At 43.3% G+C, this 10,870-nt stretch overlaps 1 protein-coding gene across 1 annotated transcript; it reads right to left on the bottom strand.

Annotated features, from left to right (window-relative positions):
- Window positions 1–4,265: 4,265 nt before the first annotated feature.
- Window positions 4,266–10,642, bottom strand: LOC311000571 (sonic hedgehog protein-like; the record flags this gene model as incomplete). The annotated part of the gene is made up of 3 exons (XM_083991309.1): window positions 4,266–4,933; window positions 9,354–9,615; window positions 10,349–10,642. 3 exons carry the CDS (start codon window positions 10,640–10,642, stop codon window positions 4,266–4,268), a joined length of 1,224 nt encoding a protein of 407 aa, XP_083847435.1.
- Between the last annotated feature and the right edge of the window lie 228 nt (window positions 10,643–10,870).

Genomic DNA, 10,870 nt, shown 5'->3' with positions numbered 1-10,870 from the left:
ACAAATGCAACCCAGCTTCAGACATGAGAGTGTCCCAAAATACAGGAAACTGTGTCTACCATGTCCACCATCACAATAAAGTGTCGTCTTCTAAATTACATCTTATAATATCCATGTATTTTCCTGCTGTCGTTATTTCCTCTTCTATTGGCTCAGGGTAGGAACGTTTCATCTCTGTCAAGGTGCTTTCTTACTCAAAAACGTTTCCTCCTTCAGTCCATCACTATGAGTCACAGGCTCTGAAGGACCACAGAAACTAACGACTGGTCTGTGTCACATGGTGGACATCAGCTATCAAGGTCTGTGATATGATATTGTTTCACTTTATTGTATAGGAAAATAGAAAAAAAACACATCAGGTGTCTATCACACACTTATCAGGATGAAGACTCAGACTTTGGCCTCTGTGACCTGCTGTTGGTTGCAAATAAAGGATTATCTCCAGTCCGACTGGTAAACACCACCATCTGTTGGTAGTCACAGCACACTACAAGCTGCTGCCTCCAGTCACCCCGCCCTCCTCATCAGCACCACAGTGATGGTCAGACAGTGTCAACTCAGAGATCTTACCATCTCAGAGATGTTCACTGAAGCTTTTTACAATAGTTCTACAAAAAACCCACATCCAAACACATCAGCTCCCCCAGTTCTGTCAGGAGGAACAGAGATTCATACTTACTGTGAGAGGCTTGTGGAGGGCCACCTGAGAAATTGGACCCAGGTCAAACAGTTTAAATACTTTCTGAAACGAATAAAGTGTTCATACACTGGGGAATACTACTATGTCACGATCCTAACTTAGCTGAGATTGTTTTTGAGAGTTTTAGCTTCATTTCTGGAGCTGCTATAGCAGACAGAAAATACAAAGATCAACAAAACAAATGAACCAATAATGCAGCTTTAAATGTATCTGCTTTGGTATGATGGGTAGGGCTGTGTTACAGTTAGGTGCTGCTCTCTATGCAATTACTAACCGTTGAAAGTCATAGACACCTGGTCATTTGTAGATATAGGAAAAAATTCAAACATATTAGAAGTAGGATGGTTTTATAGATTTGGTATTTACAGACTCTCATGTTCATAGTTCTCATGAGGATCTAGATCATGGTCCTGAGCCTACACTGCATCAGATATGCTGAGAATATGTTGATGCTTTATGGTCTTGGACTCAGTTCTATACTGAAGCATTTAGGCAGATTGAGCTGTGGGCTGTCTGCCTGTGAGCCTATTCCCAAATGAAGCAATGATTGCCAAATGTTCCCTCAGGCCACTTATTTACTTGAGGTCAACAGCCAGTGTATAAAAAAATAGAATTTATTGATGTCATACTTTATATCCATCTATGAAAATACAATTGGCCCTGACAGTCAGTTAGAACAATCACATTAACTCTACAGCCATTCACTACACCTGAACACATGAATCACTGAACATTTAGACTCAGAAACACTTGATATTTCACATGGACCTATGACAGTGATACAGAAAAAAATAAATATCAACACACACAGACATATTTTGTCCGTATAAATATTAATCAGCCACAGGATTAGATCCACTATCTGGTTTTAATGCTGTGGTTGGTGATTGAGTAATGTTTTACTTTCCATTCAGTGAAAATGACCCCAGTGTATTTGGCAACAAAAGTTAGAACAACACTTTTAAAGAATGGTTTTAAATGTGGTTTGTATTGACCATCTTATTCTCTCTGTAATGGCTTTGTTCCCATTAAGTTACAGCTCCAATCTGGGGGCATGATGACAAATCCACTTCTTGACAAATCAAGAGGCAAGACCAGCCCTGTGTCTCAATTCAGATACTTTAGTTAGTACACTTCCATGTAGTGTACTATGTACACTATGTACATACTTCTGTAGTGCCTGAATTTCAACAGGGTAGTGTTAAATCGAATAGAGTCATTGTGCATTTACCAGAAATGACGATCGCAACATTTGGCCATCGAATTGAGTTACTGCCGATTACCACCAGCTGATGTACCATAGCTGCCGCATTGAGCTTGTTATGGCATATGTTTGTTGTTTATGTGTTAAATTTTCTACACTGTAGAAGATTTTAGCATTAGATGTGTGGTTAGAGGTTTAACTTGTTCATTCAAACATTCGCTAAATGCGAGAGCTAGCATTAGCAGGTAACATTTAGCCGGTGATAGTCAGCCACGGACACCACACCAAATCCGCAGTAATTCAGTTCAGACGGCTAAATTAACACAATAATGGCTTATTATCAGTACATTTGTCCTGTATGGCGTAATCCAAACGTTAAATTCCTCCCCTTCCGCTACGTAGCCAAGATAGCCATCATTGGGGGTGGGAAGTGCCCGGCGTTCCACACTCAACATCCAGGGTACTAGCACACTGCAAAAACTCAAAATCTTTCCAAGAATATTTGTCTTATTTCTTGTCAAAATGTCTCATTTCTAGTCAAAACTAATCTCTTTCCATGTGAGAGACTAATCACCTAAAAATCTACTTGTTTTTAGATAATTTCACTTGTTTCAAACTAATTTTAACTTGAAATAAGTAGAAAAATCTGCCAGTGAAAGCAGGTTTTTTGTGCTTGTAATAAGAAAGAAAAACTTGCTCCACTATCAGATTTTTCTACTTATTTCAAGTGAAAATATGCTTGAAAGAAGTAAAAAGTGTCTAAAAACAAGCTACTTTTTATGTGATGAGTCTTATTTTAAGTATAATGAGGTTTGTTTTGACTAGAAATAAGACAAATATTCTTGGTAAGATTTTGAGTTTTTGCAGTGCAGTATCCTACACTGCATTTTGCCATTCTTGTCAGTGTGAATGCACTTACATACTCAAAATAGTTAGTGTAAGTAAGTAGTATAAGTATGTGAATAGAGACACAGCACAGAACAATGCTATGATGTTTTATTATCCATGGACTGACTAGAACTTTCAAGTCTGAGGCCATGGCTCTCTGCTGGATCAGATGGGTTGATTGCTCTCTTTGGCTTGGGATGGAGTTTCTGAGAAGGAAACTATCTTGGGGTTTTGTTCACAGTGAGGGTAGGATGCAGATCTACAGGCAGATTGGTGCACCATCAGAGGTAAAGCGTACTGAGCTGTTGTGGTTTTAATGAAGCTGAGCTGGAAGACAGAGCTCTTGATTTACCAGTTGACCGTTGTACCAACTTTGGTGATGAGCTTTGGGTAGAGATAGAGAAATTGGCTGAAATGACTTTCCTCTGCAGGTTGTCTCCTAAGGGTGTATTCAGACCTGGCTCGTTTGGCTTTGCGGTTCGGACTGGGTTGTATTTTAATGTTCAGGCCCGTTGAGACCTCTATTCCAAGTTTTTTTGTTTTTCCTGGGTAACCTCCTCCTCCTTCTGGGTAAGATTTCTGACCAATAGAGAACAGTTAGTTCGTGCACTGCATTTGTTCACAACTTTGGATCGCTTGGGACTGTTATAGTGTGAACACAAAAGAAGCCAAAAGAAGAATGCAACAATTGTATCGTTTTAGCTCCTAAATTGATACAAAGCAAACGAGCCACAAGTCTGAATACACCCTAAGAGACAGAGTGAGGAGAAGTTTGGAGCTTAAGGTGCCTCCTGGACTCCTGTAGGGCTGGCCCCAAATAGTCGACCAGGCACTGGTCGACCAAAAAGTCATTAGCTGACCAAAATTTCATTGGTCGATTGGTCGCAGGAAAAAAAACAAAAACATTTGGAGCCGTGTCATGTCAAAATTAAGTCAAAATCAATATGACTGAACTGTATAAAGGCTATGGGGCTTTTATTTTGAAGGGCCAGATACAGGAAGTCGTGACACGTGACACTTTTGTTGTAGTTTTTTACACGGTCTCTCTCTCTCTCTCTCTCTCTCTCTCTCTCTCTCTCTCTCTCTCTCTTTTTTTTTGTCAAAAGCGATTTTTTCAATTAGTCAACTAGTGACGACCACTGGTCGACCAACAAAATCTTTGTCTAGCAGCCCTAGACTCCTGCTATTAAATGATAGCAGGAATGGCAGGAAAAGATGGTAGGGAGCTGTGGTGGACCCAGAACAGATTGTGATTATCTCATATGAGATGGAAAAAGTTGCAGGATGGAGGGAGGTCTGGACTAGTTTGACTGACTTGCCACCAAGACCTGACCTCAAATAAATGGGACAGAATGGATGATGGATGGACTGCTCAGTGCTGATAGGTCAACACATCAACATGAAGAAACAAGTTTTGGACCACAAACATGATGTTTTACTAAGAGTGAACAGTGCATGAAGTTCATTACAACTCTATGGGTGAAAATAGCTGCTGTCCAAAAGCCATTGTCCCACATGGTAGAGGAGCTCAGGGTACCAGTGGACTCCATCCTTTGGGTGCACACTACTGAGCTCTGTCACCATCCCAACCAGTGACAGGAATGAGCGCCACAGTCTAACTGGGGCAAGAACCCAGTGTGCAAGGTCATGGCTGTCAACCACTGCATAGCAGGACGCCAACACCTGGTCAACTATGATTGTTCCATGAGATGTTACAGGTGCATAAGATCCCACATGCTGCTCCACGTCAACTCTTGTCACTCTGGCAGGGGTGAGGTGGTCTGGTCCTTCATTCCCAACAACCAGAAGCCACTGACCTCGCCTAACAGTGCTAGTGAACACAGCCTGGACGTCACTGCTGTCAGTACTGTTGTTGTTCACAACAAACACCAGGTGAGCTGCGGTCAGTGTCAGTCTGCGACGTGGCTCTTCAGTCTCCAGGACGTGGAACTCTCGGACTGTCTCTCGGTCCTGGTCCAAGAACATGAGGAAGTCAGTGAGAACCAGGTTTCCCTGCCGGTCAGCAGCCAGCACCTTGTCCCACACCTGGAGCTCCTTCAGTGTTTTAACTTCTCCATCTGCTAGGATCACCATGGATGACCCTGGGAAGCAACCTCCTGCCTTTGCCGCCACAGAGTTTTCTGTCAAATTCAGAACAGTAATCATTAAGTTTGAGGGCATATGATTGTTTCAGGTGCACAGTAGCATGTGTGGCTGCAGATGTATGCATCTATGTATGTAGAAGTCACACTCTGCTGTTGTCTTAAAGGAGTCATGGTTTTTACGTATCCAGTCCCCCTTGAATTGCTTTGAATCAATTCTTAAAACTTATTAGAATTTTTTTTTAAAAATCAAACATAGAGCTTGTTCTGACACTTTTTCATACGGCAACTTTCTCTCGTGAGAGTAAGTGCAAGGTTTTGACTGGTCCGGATGTTCATTGTATTAACATGTAATGAGGCGCGCATTGATTGGACGCAGGAAGGACAGAGACGGAATGGTGGCTGGCCCAGTAGGCTGCATGCAGGCTGTATTGGAAACCGCATACTATGTTGCTCTCTGCCGTGTACCGTAACCATGTTATATAACTTAATAAATTAAAACAAAATTTAATTGGTTCATTGTAAAACATGTATTTATTGATGCAAATGTGGTGATTTCTGTACGTAGGCTACAGAGCCCCGGGGCAGAGCTGCTGCTCTGTGTGAAGCTTCACTTTTCATTCAAACAAACTAATACGACTGCCGCAATTGTTCGATTTCATCAATAAGACCAACATTTATCTCTTAAAAAGAATTTAACCAGCCGGCAGTAAACCCCTACAAACCTGCGGGTAAGTTAATTAACGATTGTTTCCTCCCCCGGCATGACGACGAAGTTTGACCGGTTAACGAATACTGCAGGCGGGTTGCTGAGGAGCTGCTGCTGTGGTGCTCGCTGGAGCTTCACTTCTCCCAACGTCGGAGCAAACCTATAAACAGGGCGCCACTAAACAACAATAACACAGACGCACCGTGCCGTGTCACAGCCTCTCGCCGCGGAATGTGATGGTCTCTCGGCCAAAAGCAGGTCGGGAACACCGGTCCCACCGGTGGTCACGGTCCTTCTGTGGTACGGGTCGGTGATGCCGGCCTGCTTTGGTCCAGAGACCATCACATTTTACCGCGGGAGGACTTTGGGGAGGACACGGTGTTGCTCCAGATGAAGACCGGGCGGGACTGTCGGCTGAGAGCTTCCTGTTTCGGCTCCGAGCTGCTGGAGCCTCGCGGGTGAGAGCAGAGCAGCTGCTGCATCCACATGCAGAACTCCGTTTGCAAAAGCCGAGTTATGATAAAAACTTCCAGATCATGAGCTGTCATGAGTTTTTGATCGTCATCTATTTCAGTTCTGCTCGTCGTAGAGTCCCCAAATTTACACATAAAGTGTGTTAAAGTGTCTAGTTTCATAATTTAAAAAAAAGCAAAAAACGAGAAATCTCGTTTTTGGCACTCAACGCATGGGAACGAAAAACGAGAAATTACGTGGTTGGCACTCAATGAGTTAATAAAGTGACGAAATAACAGCGTTAAAGTGGGAAATAAAACAACAAGTAATGGCGGTGCCTCGGAAGTCGGGTAGGTGGAAAAGAGGTGTTTTGTTTTTTTGGTTTTTTTTGGAAGAGTGTTTATGAAAGTGGGCTCCTGTGGTGACGTCAACACAGGAGCAGAGTCAAAATCTCGTAATTTTGCGGTGTGCAGCCTCATGAGCTACTCTGGCTTAAACAAAGAGCCCAAACGAAAAAACTCAGCCACTTTCAAACTCCAGATTTTCAGGCAAGTTTCCACTGAGGTCCAACACCAATATACTGTACATTGTTTTAACAAAGAAAAATATGATTTCCGGGTGATGACTCCTTTAATGGTGCTGAGGTCTTTTACACAGAGTGTGATAAGTAATGACCAATGAGGTCCTCTCCTCATTAGAAGGAAATGATGGTGAATTAGCTTCACTTCATCACAGTAACATAGATGTCAATCAGTCAGACAATAGCACTTTGGTCCAGGCTGATCTCAACAACTCAATAATCAGCAAGGCCCAGCAGATGGAAGCTAATGACTGGTGACCCTTGACCTTTCATCAAGCCCTAAATCATGTTTTATCTGAAATACATTAGAATCTACCAGATAGACTGAACCATTTTACGAGGATAATGACAGAGGCGTTGCAACAGAGCAGGCAACCCATACATGGGCCTCCAGAGATGGTTCACATTGGTCCATATCAATGACAACTTGATGTTGCCAATGGCTGTGTACACACACCATTGTGCATAGTATGAAAAATGCTGCCAAAGCCAATGTTAATTTCTCCCATTAGCAGTGGAATAATGCATTTGGTGCCTCTCGCATGGGGCCCCCAGAGTGTCTAGAAACGCCCCTGCATACTGATCCTCTGTCTGCTAATCTAAAGCCACCATAACCCCCATGAGACTGAATTTGTGTGTTTTTCGGGGAAATATCCTAAACATTGAATGAATTTCCTTCTACAACGACCTTCATGCTCCCCTCAGGATTGGTTATGTGGTGGTCAGTTTAAACCACATACAAATAGGTGGCCATAAATTAAGTTATGGCAATGCTGCCTCAGCAGACCAACAATGGTCTGTGGAATGTGTAGGATGCTAATGGTTAGCTTGCCCTGGGGGAGCGTGCCTATGTTCCCACAGCCCTATGTTCCCTCAGCCCTATGTTCCCTCTGGACTCTCTCTACCTATCTGGACTCTACCTATCTGGCCTGTCTAGCCTCTACCTGCTCTTTTTACTAAACTTAACCAACTCCTTTCTTCATTGCCTAAACCCAACCAATGGTGGGACCAAAGGGCTGAGGGAACATAGGGCCTAATTTTCGGTGACAACAAAAGTTAGAAATGAGGGAACATAGGGCTGAGGGAACATAGGGCTGTGGGAACATAGGAATGACCCCTGCCCGGGAATTGAGTTAAATTTCAGCGGTTATCAGTCTATTAAAGGGATAGTTCACCCTAGAATGATATTTCGACAATTACGCAATTTGGGGCTTCAGCACAAGACGGACATTACATACGAGCATCATGGAGGTATTTGGATGTTTTTTTGTGTGTGTTTTTTTACGAAGAGCTCTGGTGTCCCTTTGCAACCGTTGCATTGAAATGCACTGCGACGCCAAGACCCCCTGTAACTCAGAGAAGGGACGGTGGACTCTGGAAATTCTTCCAGCCCTTAGTCAACATGAGGGTGAGTAGATAATGAGCGAAATATCATTCTAGGGTGAACTATCCCTTTAACTATCAAATGATGGACAAGATGATGGAATGAAGACTTGAGACAAGGTCTGTTAAAAGACTTATCTGCCTCTACATTCCAATTGGCTTCAGATAGTGTCCCTGTTTATCCAAGTATGAACCAATTACATGATGTTTTAGTGTTCATCCTTAAGTCTCAGTGGATATTTTTGCCAAAAGTGAAAAGATTGGATTGGATGACCGGTTCGCCACATACGGTAAAGGTGCTTTTCCACTACAGCTGAGTTCTCTAGTACCGCCTCTTTTTTTTCGATCCGCTCGTCAGCTCCAAACTCACTCGTCTGCACCTCGTTAACAGACCACAGTGTGGTTTTATACACGGCAATATTTAACTCAGGTGAAGGAATAACAACAGTCTTGATACAGATCAGCTGGCGCTGTTGCCGCTCTGTTTTTGAAATTTTCGGGTTTGATTCTCATGTCGGATGTCGCGCTCGCGCCGACGCTCTGCCCAATCAGTGGAAGGCAGTCGGCTGACGTCACGTTATAGTATCGCTTCGGCTCGCTTGGAACCAGGGCCGAGGAGGTACTAAAAATAGTACCTGGTACCAGGTACAGTACTAGGGCTAGTGGAAAAGCAAAATAAGCGGGCTGTGCCACGCCGTGCCGTGCCGCGCCAGTGGAAAAGCGCCATTAGAGTGACTTTTGACCTTAAGCTACAAAAAATGTGTTTGTCCTGAGTCCAAGTATATGCTTATATTAAATTTTAAAAAATCCATTCAAGGTGTTACTGAGATTTTGTGTTCACAAGGCCAAAACTTTATTTACCAAGGTCACTGTGTGGCTCACCTCAACCGTTTTACCTTAAGACACCAACATTTTCATCAAGGTGTTAATAATGCCTCCCTCAGTGTCACCAGCATTAAAGTCAAATTAAACCCCCAACAAAATAGACAAGTGTTAAATTTCACTAATAATCAATCAATCAATAATAAATAAATCACCACAACTGAGACTTGTGATGTGTTGTTTGATGACATCCAGACAGTCTTCATATGCCATACCACGTCACTTTCCTAGGTAAAGATGATCCAGTAGCCCAGTGGTTAAGGTGCCTCTTACCTCACAGGTGCTAATGCCCCCAGCAGTAAATCCCCAGTTCAACTCCAAGCTGTTTGGACTTTTTACATGACATTTCCCTACTCTCTGTCCTCACATTTCCTGTCCAGAGTCTGAACAAGTTTATGAAAATATTTGCTGCATCTGTACATATCATACAAAGACAGATGTAGTCCACCCACCTGCTTTCACAGAGCAGTGGATGTGAGCTTTGGACTCATAGTAGACCCAGTCAAAGCCTGCCTCCACAGCCAGCCTGGCCAGCATGCCGTACTTGCTCTTGTCTCGGTCTGAGGTGGTGATGTCAACGGCCCGGCCCTCGTAGTGCAGAGACTCCTCAGAATGATGGCCGTCCTCGTCCCAGCCCTCTGTGACCCTGAGTTTAACCCCGGGCCACACATTCATGACTGAAATGGCCAAATTGTTGAGTTTGTCCTTACACCTCTGAGAAGGAGAGAGGATGTGTTCACATCACACAGTTATCTAATGCTGAAATACCCGAACACAGCAAACATGATTTACTACCATGTTCAGGGATCATTCTAGTTTAATACAACAACTGGCCACTCAGTGTTGTCAAGTCAATAACATTTCTAAAGGCAACACTGCTACATTCAAAGTTTAATTTTATAAAGAACACAAGACCCAAGTTGGATTAATCACTTAACATTCATCACATTTCTCCCTGTAAAAAAACTTTTTCATCACTGTTGTTATAATGATTATTTTGGCCCCATACCGTTTCTAATTTGTCAACATGACTTGGTCATTGTTTGATGCATGTGGCTGGGATTGCTGCTCTGACAGATCCACAGTACACTGCAGTATGAGCATCACCTGTACACCAGTCACAACATGGGTTATAGGCTACTTCATATGTAATATAATAATAATAATAATAATAATAATAATAATAATAATAATAATAATAATAATAATAATAATAATAATAATATCCCCAAAATAAAATAAAATAAAAATGTACACGTACAAACACATGCACACATCTATCCATCTATAAGAATGTAGTCATAAAGTATTTATCTCTATTGTTCAGCTCCCAATGCTCTGGACTCTGATCTTGTGTAGAGAATGAATGAAAACTTATTCATCAGTTCCACGTGACTGCATAGTGACAAAGTCCAGAAACATGACACGGAGTGAAACTGTCACCGACCTGTGTCATCAGCCGGTCCGCGTTCGTGTTCTCCTCGTCCTTAAAGATGATGTCGGGGTTATAGTTAGGAGTCAGGTCCTTGAACCGCTCCGAGCTGCGGGTGATCTTGCCCTCGTACTTGCCGCTGGCTCCCAGAGTTTTCTCTGCCACGTTGGGGATATACTGTTTAAGAGCCAGAGCTGTCAGCTTGGGGTGCCTCCGCTTCCCGTATCCCCTGCCCGGTCCGCAGCCCGAGATGACGGCCGGCAGCAGCAGGCACAGGGACACCGGCAGCATCACTCTCATCAGGACCATCTTTGGTTGAGCGGGAGGATCCTGGGGCGGTGACGTGCCTCGGACTGCTCTTAATTCCGTGTCCTGTATTTTCTCAAAGTATTTCTGTCCACTACAGCTGGAGCAGTGTGAGCACCATACCTACTGTAGGTCTCTCTCCCTCCCTCCCTCCCTCCCTCTCTCTCTCTCTCTCTCTCTCTCTCTCTCTCTCTCTCTCTCTCTCCAACTGACCGCACAGAGCACACAGAT

This window comes from Trachurus trachurus, assembly GCF_905171665.1.
Source record: "Trachurus trachurus genome assembly, chromosome: 17".
Lineage (NCBI taxonomy): Eukaryota > Metazoa > Chordata > Actinopteri > Carangiformes > Carangidae > Trachurus > Trachurus trachurus.
The sequence above is the reverse complement of the archived record's forward strand: the minus strand, read 5'-3'. Positions and strand labels throughout refer to the sequence as shown.